Source organism: Budorcas taxicolor, chromosome 20 (genome assembly GCF_023091745.1).
Source record: "Budorcas taxicolor isolate Tak-1 chromosome 20, Takin1.1, whole genome shotgun sequence".
Classification (NCBI taxonomy): domain Eukaryota; kingdom Metazoa; phylum Chordata; class Mammalia; order Artiodactyla; family Bovidae; genus Budorcas; species Budorcas taxicolor.
Genome location: NC_068929.1, coordinates 4,284,291 through 4,298,058, shown reverse-complemented (window position 1 = coordinate 4,298,058; position 13,768 = coordinate 4,284,291). Strand labels below are relative to the sequence as shown.

The 13,768-nt window shown below is 47.1% G+C and overlaps 1 protein-coding gene across 1 annotated transcript in view; it reads left to right on the top strand.

Moving 5' to 3' along the window:
• SLIT3 (slit guidance ligand 3) overlaps nucleotides 1–13,768 on the top strand; it is a 719,057-nt gene that overhangs the window by 523,070 nt on the left and 182,219 nt on the right. The window contains exon 6 of the mRNA XM_052659044.1: nucleotides 484–555. Within this exon, the coding sequence (XP_052515004.1) occupies nucleotides 484–555 (72 nt within the window). The remainder of the gene's footprint in view (nucleotides 1–483; nucleotides 556–13,768) is intronic.

Here is a 13,768-nt window from a genome sequence, read left to right as displayed (position 1 = left end):
TAAAGCCTAAAGATTTAGCACTGTGTCAGAGCGGAAGACTGCAACTTCCAGTAAAAGGGAGACAGGGAGAGGGAGCGAGGGGGAAGAAAGCATTCTGGGAGGTCACCGAGGGCAGAGCAGTGACCTCCAATGATTTACAGGCCTTTAGCTTAATGAAATTGTTTCAGTGACATGACGGTAAGAGCTCGTAATGGATTGGATGCCCTAATGTAATGAAATTACTCCCTTCTGCCTTAAAAAAAAAATGCGCAATTAATATTTACTGAGACCTGACAGCCTCTGGTGCGCTCGACTGTGTAGTTCCCTCAGACAGTCAGAGAGGAGAGACAGCAGCGTGGCAGACAGGCTGGCTCTGCACGAGCTCCTGGCGGGCGAGCAGAGCCGCGAGGGTGGAGGGGCCGGCGCTCGGGGACCGGGGACGCCCGGCCGGCTCACGCACGGCCCCCGCTCAGCCCTTCATGCTCTCCCCTTGCTTTTCCACAGGCAACTGGACAACAACCACATCAGCTGCATTGAAGATGGAGCCTTCCGAGCGCTGCGTGACTTGGAGATCCTGTGAGTTGATTCTGCGATCTGGTGTGCGTGTGTGTGTGTGTGTGTGTGTGTGTGTGTGTGTGTGTGTGGCTGTCCGGGTGAGGAGGAGACAGGGGGAGTGTGTGGGCCCGGGGGTCTGTGTGGATGCGTTTCTGTGTCTTTTGCTGCAGTGCTATTAAAACTGGGAACTGGGAGATCCCTCCGGCTCACCTTGGTCAAAGTGTTTGCAGGCAGCAAAGTGTGATTTCTCGCCTCCCGCAAACTGGGGTTCCTGTTAATTGCGTCTCAGTTGAGTCCTTTCTCCCCCGGTGCTCCCACGGTATTAGCTGCTGGGTGAAACAGATGGGCTAGAGTGGGCCCCCAGTGCCTGCCGGAGCATTCGGGGGGCATCTGAGTGCGGGCTTAGAGAGCAGGGCACAGGTCTGGGGGACGAGGAGGAGCTAGTGCTGCGGGGCCGAGGCTGGAATCACCCAGAATCAGAAAGGGACCTTGGCACAGAGCCAGGCGGAATGCCGGACAGCTAGTAAAGTCCAGTCATGGCCCTGGCTCCTGGGATCCCATCTCAGGCTTAAATCCAAACTTTGAGCAGTAACCCTTAAAGTGACAGGGGCTGGGAGGTGAGGAAGAAGATGAGAGGAGATGGACCCCTCCCCGGAAGGCCACCGCATACCCTGTCTGGGAAAAACGTGTAGCTGTCTTCACGTGTTCTGGATTTTCAAATGGGTCTAGCTAAGGAAACCTGATTTCCAGGGGGAGAGGCAGCTAGGAGTCATCCCCGGGTCATTCCGACTAAAATTGGATTGTGTGAGAAACCTTTTGGATCGTTCTCCCCCACCCCAAACTACACCTCCAGCTGTCTCTGATTCGGGGGAACCTGAAGAGGACGGTGGCCAAGCCTAGCAGAACTTGCGCTGGGAGACGTGTGATTCAGCCCCAGCGTGGCCCCTCGATTAGCTGTGTGACCTTGGGCAAGTGCCGTCTGTGTTCGGAGCCTCAGTTTTGTCATTTGGAAAAGGAAGGGGGTGGTTGCTGTATCGTGGAAGGGCTTCCCCTTTCCAATTTCTGTAATTGCTTGCTTCTAAAAATAATTTTGATGGTACAGTTCTAGCCAGAATGACAAGGGCAGGGTACACTCCCCTGGAAATCAAAAAAAAGAAAAAATTACATGGCCACCAGGTTACATATCTCTGACTTCCAGAAGAATGAATAGATGTCAAACAAATGAATGAATGAGTACATTAGAATGTCCCTTTGTCCACAAGGGGAGGCCCACCTTCCTTTTCACCTGGCCCCACAGGTAGCAACAGTGGGTTGGAGACACCCTCTCCACACTGTGTGAAAGGAAGGTGATTCCAAGAGGAATCATGGAAAATCAAGGGGATGCTGATGCTGCAAGCTGCTGGAAATCGGATGAAAGCCGAGAATCCCCGGTACAGAAAAGGCAGGACCCACAGCCAGGAGGTTGGTCAGGTTGTCATTCCTAAGATGGATGGTCTCACCTCACCCAAACTCTGACCCCGGAAGCAGCACCAATTGCGTGTCTGCTTGGGAAAGGATGCCAGCCCAAATTTAGTAACCCAGGACTCCTCTTATCAAGAGGCTGGAGCTGAGAAGGGTAGGCGCGATTTTCCCTGACTGCAAAAAAAGCCTCTGTAGAAAGGGCTGCTGGGAGCATATCATCTTCTTCTTGAGAAAGATGAGAAAATTCCGCGGGAAGGGACCAAGAAATGGAAGTCGCTAGCTGCCACAAAGCAGATGTGACGACATGACGGTCCACACGTTAGTGCTCTCGGCTTGGCGGGGTGTCATCTGGCCTCACCAGGAGTGCCGCTGCGGGGAGTGAGAAGCTATACAGTCAGACACCCTGGGTGTGGAGTCCTGGGTGTGGTGGCCCCTTGGCTAAGTTATTCTACCGCTCTGTTTTCTTAACTTTAAGAGATGCCCTCTATACTACATAAGATTTCTGGTAGTCACTCAGTCGTGTCTGACTCTTTGCGACCCCACGGACTGTAGCCCACCAGGCTCCTCTGTCCGTGGAATTCTCCAGGCAAGAATATTGGAGTGGGTAGCCGTTCCCTTCTCCAGGGGATCTTCCCAACCCAGGGGTCAAACCCAGGTCTCCTGCATTGCAGGCAGATTCTTTACCATCTGAGTCACCTGGGGTCCCCTCCACTTCCCTAACTTTCTCCCCACCATGCCCTCATCTTCATCAAACCCCTGTCCAGGACAGAACTGAACTGTCCTCTCTACATGTATATAATGCATATATATTTTTTATCCAGATACACCACAACTTGAAGCTTAAAAATTCACTATGAAAAAAAAAGTTCTCTCTCCCCATCATTGTAAAGAGCTCACAGGATCTGATTAGTTTATCTTCTCAATTCTAAACAAAGCTAGATCAATAGCTCTGTTTTAAAGACACTCTCATTTGGCTTCGCATGGCTAAGTACTTAAAATTAATCATAATCAGGTATTCCATGGGTTTTTAATTTCCAGCAGAGGCACGCAGCTTTGGAACCATCCATCTTCATGGTGAGCATACTGAAATTGGCTGGAGCTGACGTCTCCATTTAAAGACCCTCCCTGCCCCACCCCCAGACCTTCCAAATCTCATCTTCACATTGACATTTTGCAATATTTCTCTGTAATCACAACTTAGGCACTATAAAGAAACTCTACAATAAAGTATTAATAATAAATAGGAGCTAAGTGAGGGCATCGTATATTAACTTAATAAATCCTTCAGAGAGAGACCGAGACTTCAGGGGGAGGGGGGGGAATGCAAAACACACTCTCCCCACAAAGGTCATCTCTAAGTATCCAAAGCTTTTAAAGTCTGCAAATCAAGAAGACAAAGTATAGAGACTTCCCTGGCAGTCTAGTGGTTAAGACTCTGCACTCCCACTGGATGGAGCATGGGTTCAGTCCCTGGCTGGGGAGAGAAGTTTCCACATGCCACATGGTGTGGGAAAAAAAGGAGACAAGATATAGTATTTCGTGTGTGTTTTCTCTCTGACATGAGGCAGAATAAAGTATAAAATAAGGACAGTCCCCATTACCTCAAAGAAATCTCTCTTAAAATCAACTCAAGTTTAGGGACAAAAACTAGTATTGAAAATATTTCACACAGGATCACCCTGTTATTCCATCCTTTCTATGGATGGAAATACCATAAAACTTTCCATCCAGGCTGAGGTTGGTTGCACTGAACATGACAGGTGAGTCTAGGCAGGAACCCCTAGCGGTGAGAAGTAAGGGACTGTACAAGCTTTTGGAAAGACTGAACTCTGTCCACCTCAACCTCATTTTTGACTCATGCCCAATGGGGGATGTCCAGCGCAGAGTATGGTACACAAAGAGAGCCACCACCCGCTCTTCTTCAGGCAGCCAGAAAAGGGAGTGAGAAGGAACGCACAGTATGGGCAAAACTCCAGAGAAGGAACCCTAAGGCAAGTGATGATAGCTGGCGTTCAGTGTGCAGTTACTGGTGGTTGTGGTTTAGTTGCTCAGTTGTGTCCGACTCTGTGCGACCCATGGACTGTAGCCCGCCAGGCTCCTCTGTCCATGGGATTCTCCAGGCAAGAGTACCAGAGTGGGTCACCGTTTCCTTCTCCAGAGGATCTTCCTGGCCCAGAGATCGAACCCACGACTCCTGCACTGTCAGGTGGGTTCTTTACTGCTGAGCTACCTGGGACCGACACTGGAAGCGGTGCTTTTATACCCATTCTCTCTCTGGATTCTCACCACCCTTCCGTGAAACTTACTGGCGCCTTCTTTTTCACAGAGGATGCCTATTTCAGAGAAGCCAAGTAACTGCCGAGCTAGCAAGCAGCAGAATGCGTACTAAGGCTCCCAGGTGTGGGCCCCGCTGAGGCAGGGCCAGCGTGTGCCTCAGGGTGGTCTGAACCGGCCCCAAGAGCTGGTCTCGGGGAGCTCCCAGGGCCTCAGGGTCCTGCTGAGAACTCGGGAGCCTCCCACAGCTTCTGAGATTGTCATTCCCTTTACCCAGGGATGGGTCCCCATAAAGCTGAAGGTAACTCAACTTCACAGGGGAAAAAAATCATCCTGCTTTTTCACTGACTTACATTTGAGTCCCAGAGACAACTTCTCCTCGCTGCTGGGGGTCACCGATCGATTTTGGCACTTGCTGTTTCTTAGTTGAGGGACCTCACTTTCTGTTTCCTCGCTTTCAGACGCCCTTCTGTTACCCAAATCATAGACTGTTAATTTCTGCGGGTTTGTACACTTGGCGGTTCACGTCCTCGGTTTTCGGTTTTCTCTGGGTAAGGTGTGTGTAAACCATGGTCAAGTATGCCAAGACTGCATTTCCCTGGCTGGCCAGGAATCATTTCTGGAGGGACTCTGAGCCTGGGTTTCTAGACCCCGCCAGCTAGGTTGAGGACAGCTGGGCATGTCACCAGTTTTACCAGGCTCCTCTCAGCCCTACATGCCATCTTATAAAAAAAAAAAAAAAAAACAGGAAAAATATTGAATGGAAAAAAAAATGAGTAGGGGAAAATGAAACAAAAAACAACCTAGCTAATCAAATATTTACATTTTTTTTTAATAGTATTGTGGGAGAAAAGATTCTCAGACATTGTCTCCTAGCCAGAAGACAAACGTAGCCGATCAGAAGTTTGGTAGATATGCTGCCAAAATGCTAGGAAAGCATCCCCAAGACACTTTCAGTGAGTGGTCTGCCCTTGATAAAGCACTTGTACTGGCCAAATCTCACGTCGATCTGACAGGTTTTTCGATAACCAGTGTGTGCTGTCTTGAAAGCCTCGCTCGCCTTTCTGTCACTTACCAATTTTGGAGGTTCAGTGATATCATCATAGGCTGGCTCTGCAAAGACCTTCACTGTCTCCAGGATGACCTCCTACTGTTGAGATAAGGCACAGGGAGGCCGAGAGCAGGGTCAGGACTAGAGTGAGGCCCATGCCTTCTAACATTTTTACCCTGGGCACCGCACTTCCCTCCCCCTAGTCCTAGCCCTCACCTTGGCTTGTCCAGGGCAACAGCAAGTTAGCAGTAGCAGAGGACTCTAACCTGGGTCTCCAGACCCCTGATTCCGTGTTCTTTGCCCCCAGTGGACACCCCCAGGCAATTCAGCTATACAGAAGAAATCCTCTGGTAAGTCTGGGGATCCTAAGCACAGTTGTCTTTTCAAAACCTATTGTTGAATGTTTTATGTTATGTAGCAGGTTGAAGTGAAAAGTAAAAGTGTTAGTCGCTCAGTCGTATCTGACTCTTTGTGACCACATGGACTATAGTCTCGTCTGTCCGTGGAAGTCTCCAGGCAAGAATGCTTGAGTGGGTTGCCATTTCCTTCTCCAGGGGAATCTTCCTAACCCAGAGATCGAACCTGGGTCTCCTGCATTGCAGGCAGATTCTTTACCATCTGAGCCACAGGGAAGCCCCATTTAGCAGAGCTGAAAGCAGAATCATTCTCTGAGTTTATCATGGACTGAAGTTTGCCTTCCCACAATCTGCTAATCAACTCTCTTGAAACCAAAGGTTGCAAACTAGATGACACTACATTTTGGTCACAAATGAGGTTTTCTTTTTCATCCTATGAGTGTTTTTGCCATTTTAAGTTAGCATTTCATATTGAAAATTGATGAAATTTTTTGTAAAAGTCCAGAATTCCAGCTTTGGACTTCAGTGAAGCAGAAGCATTGGCAACTCTGGCCTGGACATGTGCCTCGTGACAATCAGCTGAGACTGAAAAGCACATACCCTCCTTAGATGGGTGTGTATAGCCTCCACTTTCCTGTCGACCTCCCCCCATTTCAGTTACCTCCCAGCCCAGGCAGCCCCTGCTTTAATCCATCCAAAAAGCAAGGATATGTGCCAGCATTGTGCCAGATGCCAAGGACAGTAAAGCTTTAAATGAGCAGGAGCTTTGGTGGATCAAACTCTAAAGGTGAGAGCTTATCAAAATTGTTGATCAGACAAGCACAGACAGAGCTAAGTGATGGGGAGTCCAGGACTCCCAGACTGACCAAGGGCACCTCGGAAGCCATCTGGGATGCCTCATGCCTCATCTGCTGGGAAGTCCTTCTCAGGAGTTGAACTTGTTTCCAGATTCCTTTTGATTGTAAAGCAGTTGTAATTGGGTTTATACAGGCTTCTCAGGTGCCACTAGTGGTAAAGTACCTGCCTGCCAATGCAGGAGGCATAAGAGATGTGAGTTCAATCCCTGGGTCAAGAATATCCCCGAAGGAACACACGGCCATCCACTCCAGTATTCTTGCCTGGAGAATCCCATGGACAGGAGAGCCTGGTGTGCTATAGTCCACAGGGTCGCAAAGAGTTGGACATGACTGAAGAAGCAACCTCGCATGCACATGTGCACATAGGATGAGAAGCAAGAGAGGAAAACCTCCCACTCTATTTCCTGCTCCCTAGAGCCCAGCGTCAGCCCAGGTAATGAGCTCCCGTTAGAGAAAAGAGAGTCTTTTAGCCTGGGTAATGAGCTCCCTTAAAAAAACAGAGTTAACGCAATGATGGGAATTAAGTAGACTTTTAGTGTAGTTCTAATTCAGCCACCTCTGGGCAAACATGACGTGGCCTGACCCTGAGCCCTACTTGTAGATACAGAAAGAAAGTCCTTTTTTGATATAAGAAGAAGACAGTAAAAGAGATGGACAGTAGTCCTGATACTGAGATCAGGATGTGCTCACTCTCCTAGCAGAGGGTGGTGGTCCTGGCTGAGGGGTGCTGGGCACTGGGTGTTGGAACCTTTATGGACATGGTTGGTCCAATTCAGAAAACCCAGAGGTTAATGGAAGTGGTGGTGTGTCCTCCACTTCCAATGAGCTTCCTCTGGGTGTGGAACCAGATGCTCTGATTAACGAATAATAATAATCTGCTGATACATTGTATAATGAAAGGCTATCACAGGAATTATTAGGCATTATAGCTGCTATAATTACCATGATAGTCTCCATGTTCTAACACCTGCTACCTTCCAGGCACTGTGATAAAACATTATAATGCAGCATCTTACATAACCCCTCTCTACAGCCTTCCAAGGTAGATCTTGGTAATCTCCTCATTTTACCAGTGAGGAAACTGAGGCTTAGAGAAGTTGAACAACTTGTCCCAGGGTGATGTGAACAAGTACAAGAAGGGAATTATTCTTCCAGTATCAAATCCCCTGCACTTAACTGTTCTATTACACACAAGAAATTAGAATTAAAAAATACATCCCAGAGCACACATACAAGAGAAACAGTTGCGTGCATTTGTGAGGTTATTCTCTGTAGCCCAGAATAATTCAGGAACTGCAGACTTTCTTTTTGAGAAGTTGACTCCTAGGGTGCTCAGATCCAAACCTATGACATCAGTTTATTCAGCACCACATTGCATTACATGAGACTGCCCAGACAAGGAGGCGGGAGGAAAAGGCTGCTCTTCTGGGGTAGGGGGTGGGAGGCATTACAGTCCTCCCACAGGACTGGTTGCCAAATCAGCACCACCAAGTCAACTTGAGTGGTTTGGGGTTCATTTCCTTTCAAAAGAGAAACATTAATACCAATCCTTAGGCTAGGGATTAAAGGAGATAACCTCAGGTGTGTGTCTAACATATACCCCATCAGGACACTCATAAAAATCATAGTTGGAGAATATTCCTATACTGTTCACTGCCTTGTGCAAGCCTGGCACATAGTAGGTGATCAGTTAAAGTTCATGGAATCAAACTGAGTTGAAATCACAGTTGGCTGTCTGTATCCCCTGGTGCCTTATCCTGCAGATCCCAGATCCCCTCGGATCAGTTCGCTGCTGGTTAAATCCAAAATGCATCACCCACGGATGCAGAGGGCCACTTGTAATTAACTGAATTTGAAGCTTACCCCACCCTAGTCTCTAGAGTCTCTGTTTTGCTTGTGCCCTGAATGGAACTAAGATGGTGGTTGTCCCAGAATTATTTTAGATGTTGAACAGTGTGTTCAATAGTATTTTTTTCTGAAACAGCACACATTTCTCACATTACCTTTGGTTTTCTATTCCTTTAGCTAAGTGTTTCCCCCACCCCCACCCCCTTTTTTTTTTCTTTTTACTAATGAACAAAATTAGAGCCACAGAGAAAACTGGTGCTTTCTAACAGAGACAAGATTCATTTTCATTTATTTGCAAACTATTTCACCTGGGTTTCTCTAAGAGCTGCAAACATTGTTTCAACAGCCTTAGGAATCAGGGTGTTTAGTCATGACGTAGCTTTGAATACAGAACTGTCATCATTTAATGAAAATCTTAAAATATCTCCAGAATATGATTTTTTGGTATTGTGCTGCAAATTGTGATTTGTGGAGACAATCAGGATTAAAATTGTACCTTGTTGAAAACGTCGGTAACTTCCATTCAACCCCCAGCGTACTAGGAAGGGAACTGAGTTTCCCGCAAAAGCACTTCCCCCAGCCTGGGACCTGGATCTTAGTCAAGCTCTTAAAATGACAAGCTTGGTTTTGAGAACATACGCCTAAGGAAAAAGTGACCCTTTCTTTGGAATGTAAAGATAATCTTTTCCATTTAAATAAGCAGCACTTGAACAGTCCAAGTAACTAGAATCTGAGGAGTTCTTGTGGTTTGCACTTTGCTTCATCTCCCTGTCCACTAAAGGCTAGTCTAGTGTCTGAATTTAAAATGTCACGGTGTTCGTTCCTGAGTTAAGAGTCTATCGTGAAGATCACTGAGCCGTCCTTTACCCCCGGAGGTTCTGAGTCAGCAGGACTCCCGCTGCTGCGTCCCCTGCGAGCGGCGCTTCGGTGGAATCTGGTAATGGTCGTCTTGCTGTCCTTGGGGAGTGAGGACAGTCTCTATGTCCCTGTATAATGCAGCCGCCAGGTCTTGGAGTTGAAATTCTGGTCTGACAAACCAGGTTTGAGAGCAGGCTTTTGGTTTGCTTTGTCCCATCTAAAACAAAATGGGAAAATATCTTTGCATTTTTGAAAAAAGATTCCAGACGGTTTTCTCGCAGTAGCAAGTGGCTGGTGGGGGAATGCCCCAGAGCTGCCAAATACACTTAGGAGTCAGTTCTCTCCCCAAACAGAGCTTTGCCTCTGTCTTGAAAAGGTGCTCCCGTGGGAAGCTCAGACTCTGAGCTTCCTCCGTGCCCCAGCTGCCAACAGTGGCTTTGGTAGCCAGTGTTTGAGCATCTTTAGTATCTCTCCGCCTATCAGCTTTTGAGTCCCCTTGTAGAGTTGAACTTGCCTGTGACTGATGCTACCACTTCCACCCAGGGTGTGAAATATTGGATGGCTTGGCTTCCCCATGGCTGAGGGTCCATTACTCTGCAGAACTGGCTTCTAAGAGCCAAGCAGAAAATTGATCCCTCCTGTCAGTTTATGGAAGGGAGGAGGGCACAGAGAGGACAAGGACACAGAGTAGTGGAGAATCAGAGCTCTCTCTCAGTTTTAACCTTGTCCTGAGCTTTCGTTTCCTATTTTTGAAGGCACTTATGAGCAAGGGATGGTGAGGAGCGGGGATGGAGGGAATAATGGTCCTGTTTCTCTAAGACCAGATTTGGATTCACTGTAGAAAAGCTCTGGAGCACCCATTCTTTTAAGGATCCCACCTATCAGCTCTATTTTATTCATTGGTTGAATCAGACCTGCTAATGTGAGCTTTCTTCTTGTTTTTTCATTTTTTTGGTTTTTCCAATGTTTAAAGAAAAACGGAATTAGTTCCCAACAGTTAAATCTTGGGTAATTTTATGGAAATAATTTCAATTTCCCTTGAATATTTAGAAGCTGTATCCACCCTGGGTGGACATGTGGCTGTGATGGTCTGAAGCAGCGCTGTCCCCTAAAGGACCCTCGGTGGTGAAAGAATTGCTCCATATCTGAGCTGTCCAGTAGATAGCCACTAGCCACATGTGACTCTTGAGCACTTGCAATGTGGCTAGTGCAACTGAGAAGCTAAGTGTTTAGCTTCACTTGATTTTACTTGATTTCAATTTAAATTGCCAAATTTAGCTTGTGGCTACCTCATCGAAGAGTGCAGGTTTGGAGCTGAGTGGCAAGGGCTGCATCTGACAGGGCATGCCCTCTGCAGATCTCCATAGTTCCCACCATGCATGCTTTCCTGCCTGCCTGACTCCAAAGCCCTGGAGCCATTTCACATCCATTAATAAGCAGAATGGTTAAACGGTGTACTTTCTGAAGCTGCTGCTGCTACTGCTGCTAAGCCACTTCAGTTGTGTCCAACTCTGTGCGACCCCATAGACGGCAGCCCCCCAGGCTCCCCCGTCCCTGAGATTCTCCAGGCAAGAACACTGGAGTGGGTTGCCATTTCCTTCTCCAATGCATGAAAGTGAAAATTGAAAGGGAAGCCCCTCAGTCGTATCCAACTCTTAGCGACCGCATGGACTGCAGCCCACCAGGCTCCAACGTCCGTGGGGTTTTCCAGGCAAGAGTACTGGAGTGGGGTGCCATCGCCTTTTCCTTTCTGAAGCTACATACCTTGAAATATCTACCACTTCCCTCTTCTCCCACCTCCGCACTCTGCCCTTGCTGGTTCTTAATTTAAACATCTGGATCTTATACCCCCAAAAGACCCATTTTCACTGAAACCCAGGAGTATGGTTATGAAAACTGACTCCCACCAAAGCAAAACTCTCTCTTCGTGAATTAGTTCCTGGATCCCAATTATTCTCTTCTCTCCACTCTGCAAGTGACTTCCACCAAGTCAACTGGATAGGAAAATCACTCCAGACCCATCCCTGATGCATACATAAGTGGAGATGTGACAGGCAAGCCTATTAACCCCGCAGAAGTTGAGCCTGGTATCTGCATAGAGAGAGAAAGGAAAGGAGCCGACACCTCTGCCCGACCCATGCAACCATATGTTTTCAAATGCTGCGCAGTAGGGGCTGGTTGTGACTTTCAGAGTTTGGCCAGATGTCCTGTCTTTAGGCAGATCTGGACAGTTCTGGTTATCCACGGTCCTTCCACTGCCTTCTAGAAATCTATTCCCATTCCAGAAATACCATTGTAGACCCAGAATCAGCCGAAGTAAATTGGAGAGCGGAACTGTAGGCTGCGAAGACCCTGGAGGTCAGCTGATCCTACCACTTCATTTGAAGAGGAAAAAAAAAAAAAAACAACTCAGAATGGTTAAGCAACTTGCCCACAGCCATGAGAAAGTTTCACAGAAGAACCAGGCCAGAAAATGGGTCTGTTGACTCTTATCTCATGCAGTATGTTGCCATCTATCCAAGAAGCCCTTTCTCTATATTAGCAGACAGGAAACAGAAATTAGTGGAGCCAGCCAGTATGTCCTGTACGTCCCATCATCCTTTAATCCCAAGCATTTTGCCAGAGGGAAAATTTTACCTTCAACATGTGGACCACACCCTCCCTTTCTAGAGTCTTCCAGTCCTACAGCCACTGCTTGGGAGATGACCACCCTGGTCAGAGGGCAGTCTGGGGAGACATCAAATTCTGCATCATTGATTCCAGCTAGCAGGCGTGCCCGGGGCCCTGTGAGTCAGCACTAATGACCCCTACCCATCTATGAGCCCAAATAGCTCACAGAGTAAATTATCCTCAGTGAGGATAGCGGTGGGAGGAGGGGGGAGCATTGAATAAGTTTCAACCATTTAAAGATAGTTGGTTTCAATAGTAGGTTCCTGGAGCGTGTCTTAGCTAGTGACTGCCCTACAGGAAATGCAGTATAGGAAGAAGGCTTTAACCACACAGTACCATGATGACGTTAAAATACACTGATAGATTGATTGATTTATATAGCCCATATGTGATCTTTAGGTGTTAAATATATATGTTTGATTCAAATTGTTGAAGTAATCTGTTTGGTTCAGAGACTGAAAACTGGCCCCTGCAAGCCAAACCCAGCCCCCAGGTATGTTTCATTTGCAGCTTTTGTTCCTTAAGGAGAGTTAGTCATCAATATGGACCAAGGAATAAGGAGATTTCATATAAAAATTCTAGATGTCTGGCTTTCTCTTTAACAAAAGGAAAAGAACTGGCATCACTGCACCCACTTTCCAGCATGGCAGCAGTCCTTGGAAATGAGAAATGATGGCCCTGGGTGGAAAAGCTGTGTTTGCCGCAGTCCCGTGCAGCCCCTTCCTCCGATGTCAAGCCTTGCTCCTGTAGGCAATTGACTTGGTACTCTGGGATCAGCCCAGAAGGCTGTTTAGAGTGGAGTTTTTTTTTTTTTAATCGAAAGATGCCAAAAGCATGATCCTTCACATTTGGAAACTCATCCATCCATTCCTTCAGTAAATACTTGAGTCCTTTTTTGTGCCAAACACAGAGTGAGGTCCTGCCTACATAACGCTGGGGGTGGGGGTGGGGAGCAGGCGGGAGGGGTAAACCAGATGCGTCCTCTGCTTTCTCTGCGTGTACCTGTCTCTTATGTACACATTCATAGGTACTGAAGACTTTGCCCCTTCTTCCTCTCCCTGCTCAAATGCAGCCGAGGTGGAATTGTCTGCTTCCCTCCTTCTCAGCGACAAACTCACCTGTCCAGTTACGTAAGTGGGAGGTCATTTCTTCACCCCCACAGATATCTTGCACACTGGAAACTGTGGCGTTTCTAAATAATGTAGTAGACAAGATTAATGGTCCAGGTTCCCAGTTTACAGATGATGAAATAGAATTAGGGGACTAAGGCCGCCTCATTTACAGTGTCGTTTAAGGTACATTTTACAATTCAGTAGGTCACTGGGAGGCAGTTGAATCATTCTGCGTCACCACTAGGCAGGGTCCATGGTGATCTCAATAGATGAGTAAGGAGTTCTTCAGAATTCAGGGACCAGAAACACTGGAGCATCCTGATCACTTCCACCACCAGCATCTGATTGAGCAGTGGTGGAATTCGAAGATTCATCTTTCTCTTTTGCTCCCTCACTTTTTCTATTTATTTTACTGGCATCTTTTTCTTCCTTTTAACACCGAGGCTCCGCTGGGTAGAAGGAGATGAGTTTCTGCTGTCATAACATGCATATATAATGAAGCCAGAACCAAAGACAAGCCCTTTTGTTAAGGAACCCCTATCATCAAAAGCCCTAATTGGAAGCTGATTGTTTTTATTTATTTTTGTAGGTTTTACATGACACCTGGAGACCATTTAAAATGTTACTTGGCGGTGAGAGCTCTGTGTTTAAAAATAACGCTCACCCGGTGCCAAATCACTTTAGAGTCGGGTACAAATATTGAGACAAAAACCCCAGCTGTTATTGCTTTGGCTGCTAATTTGAGGT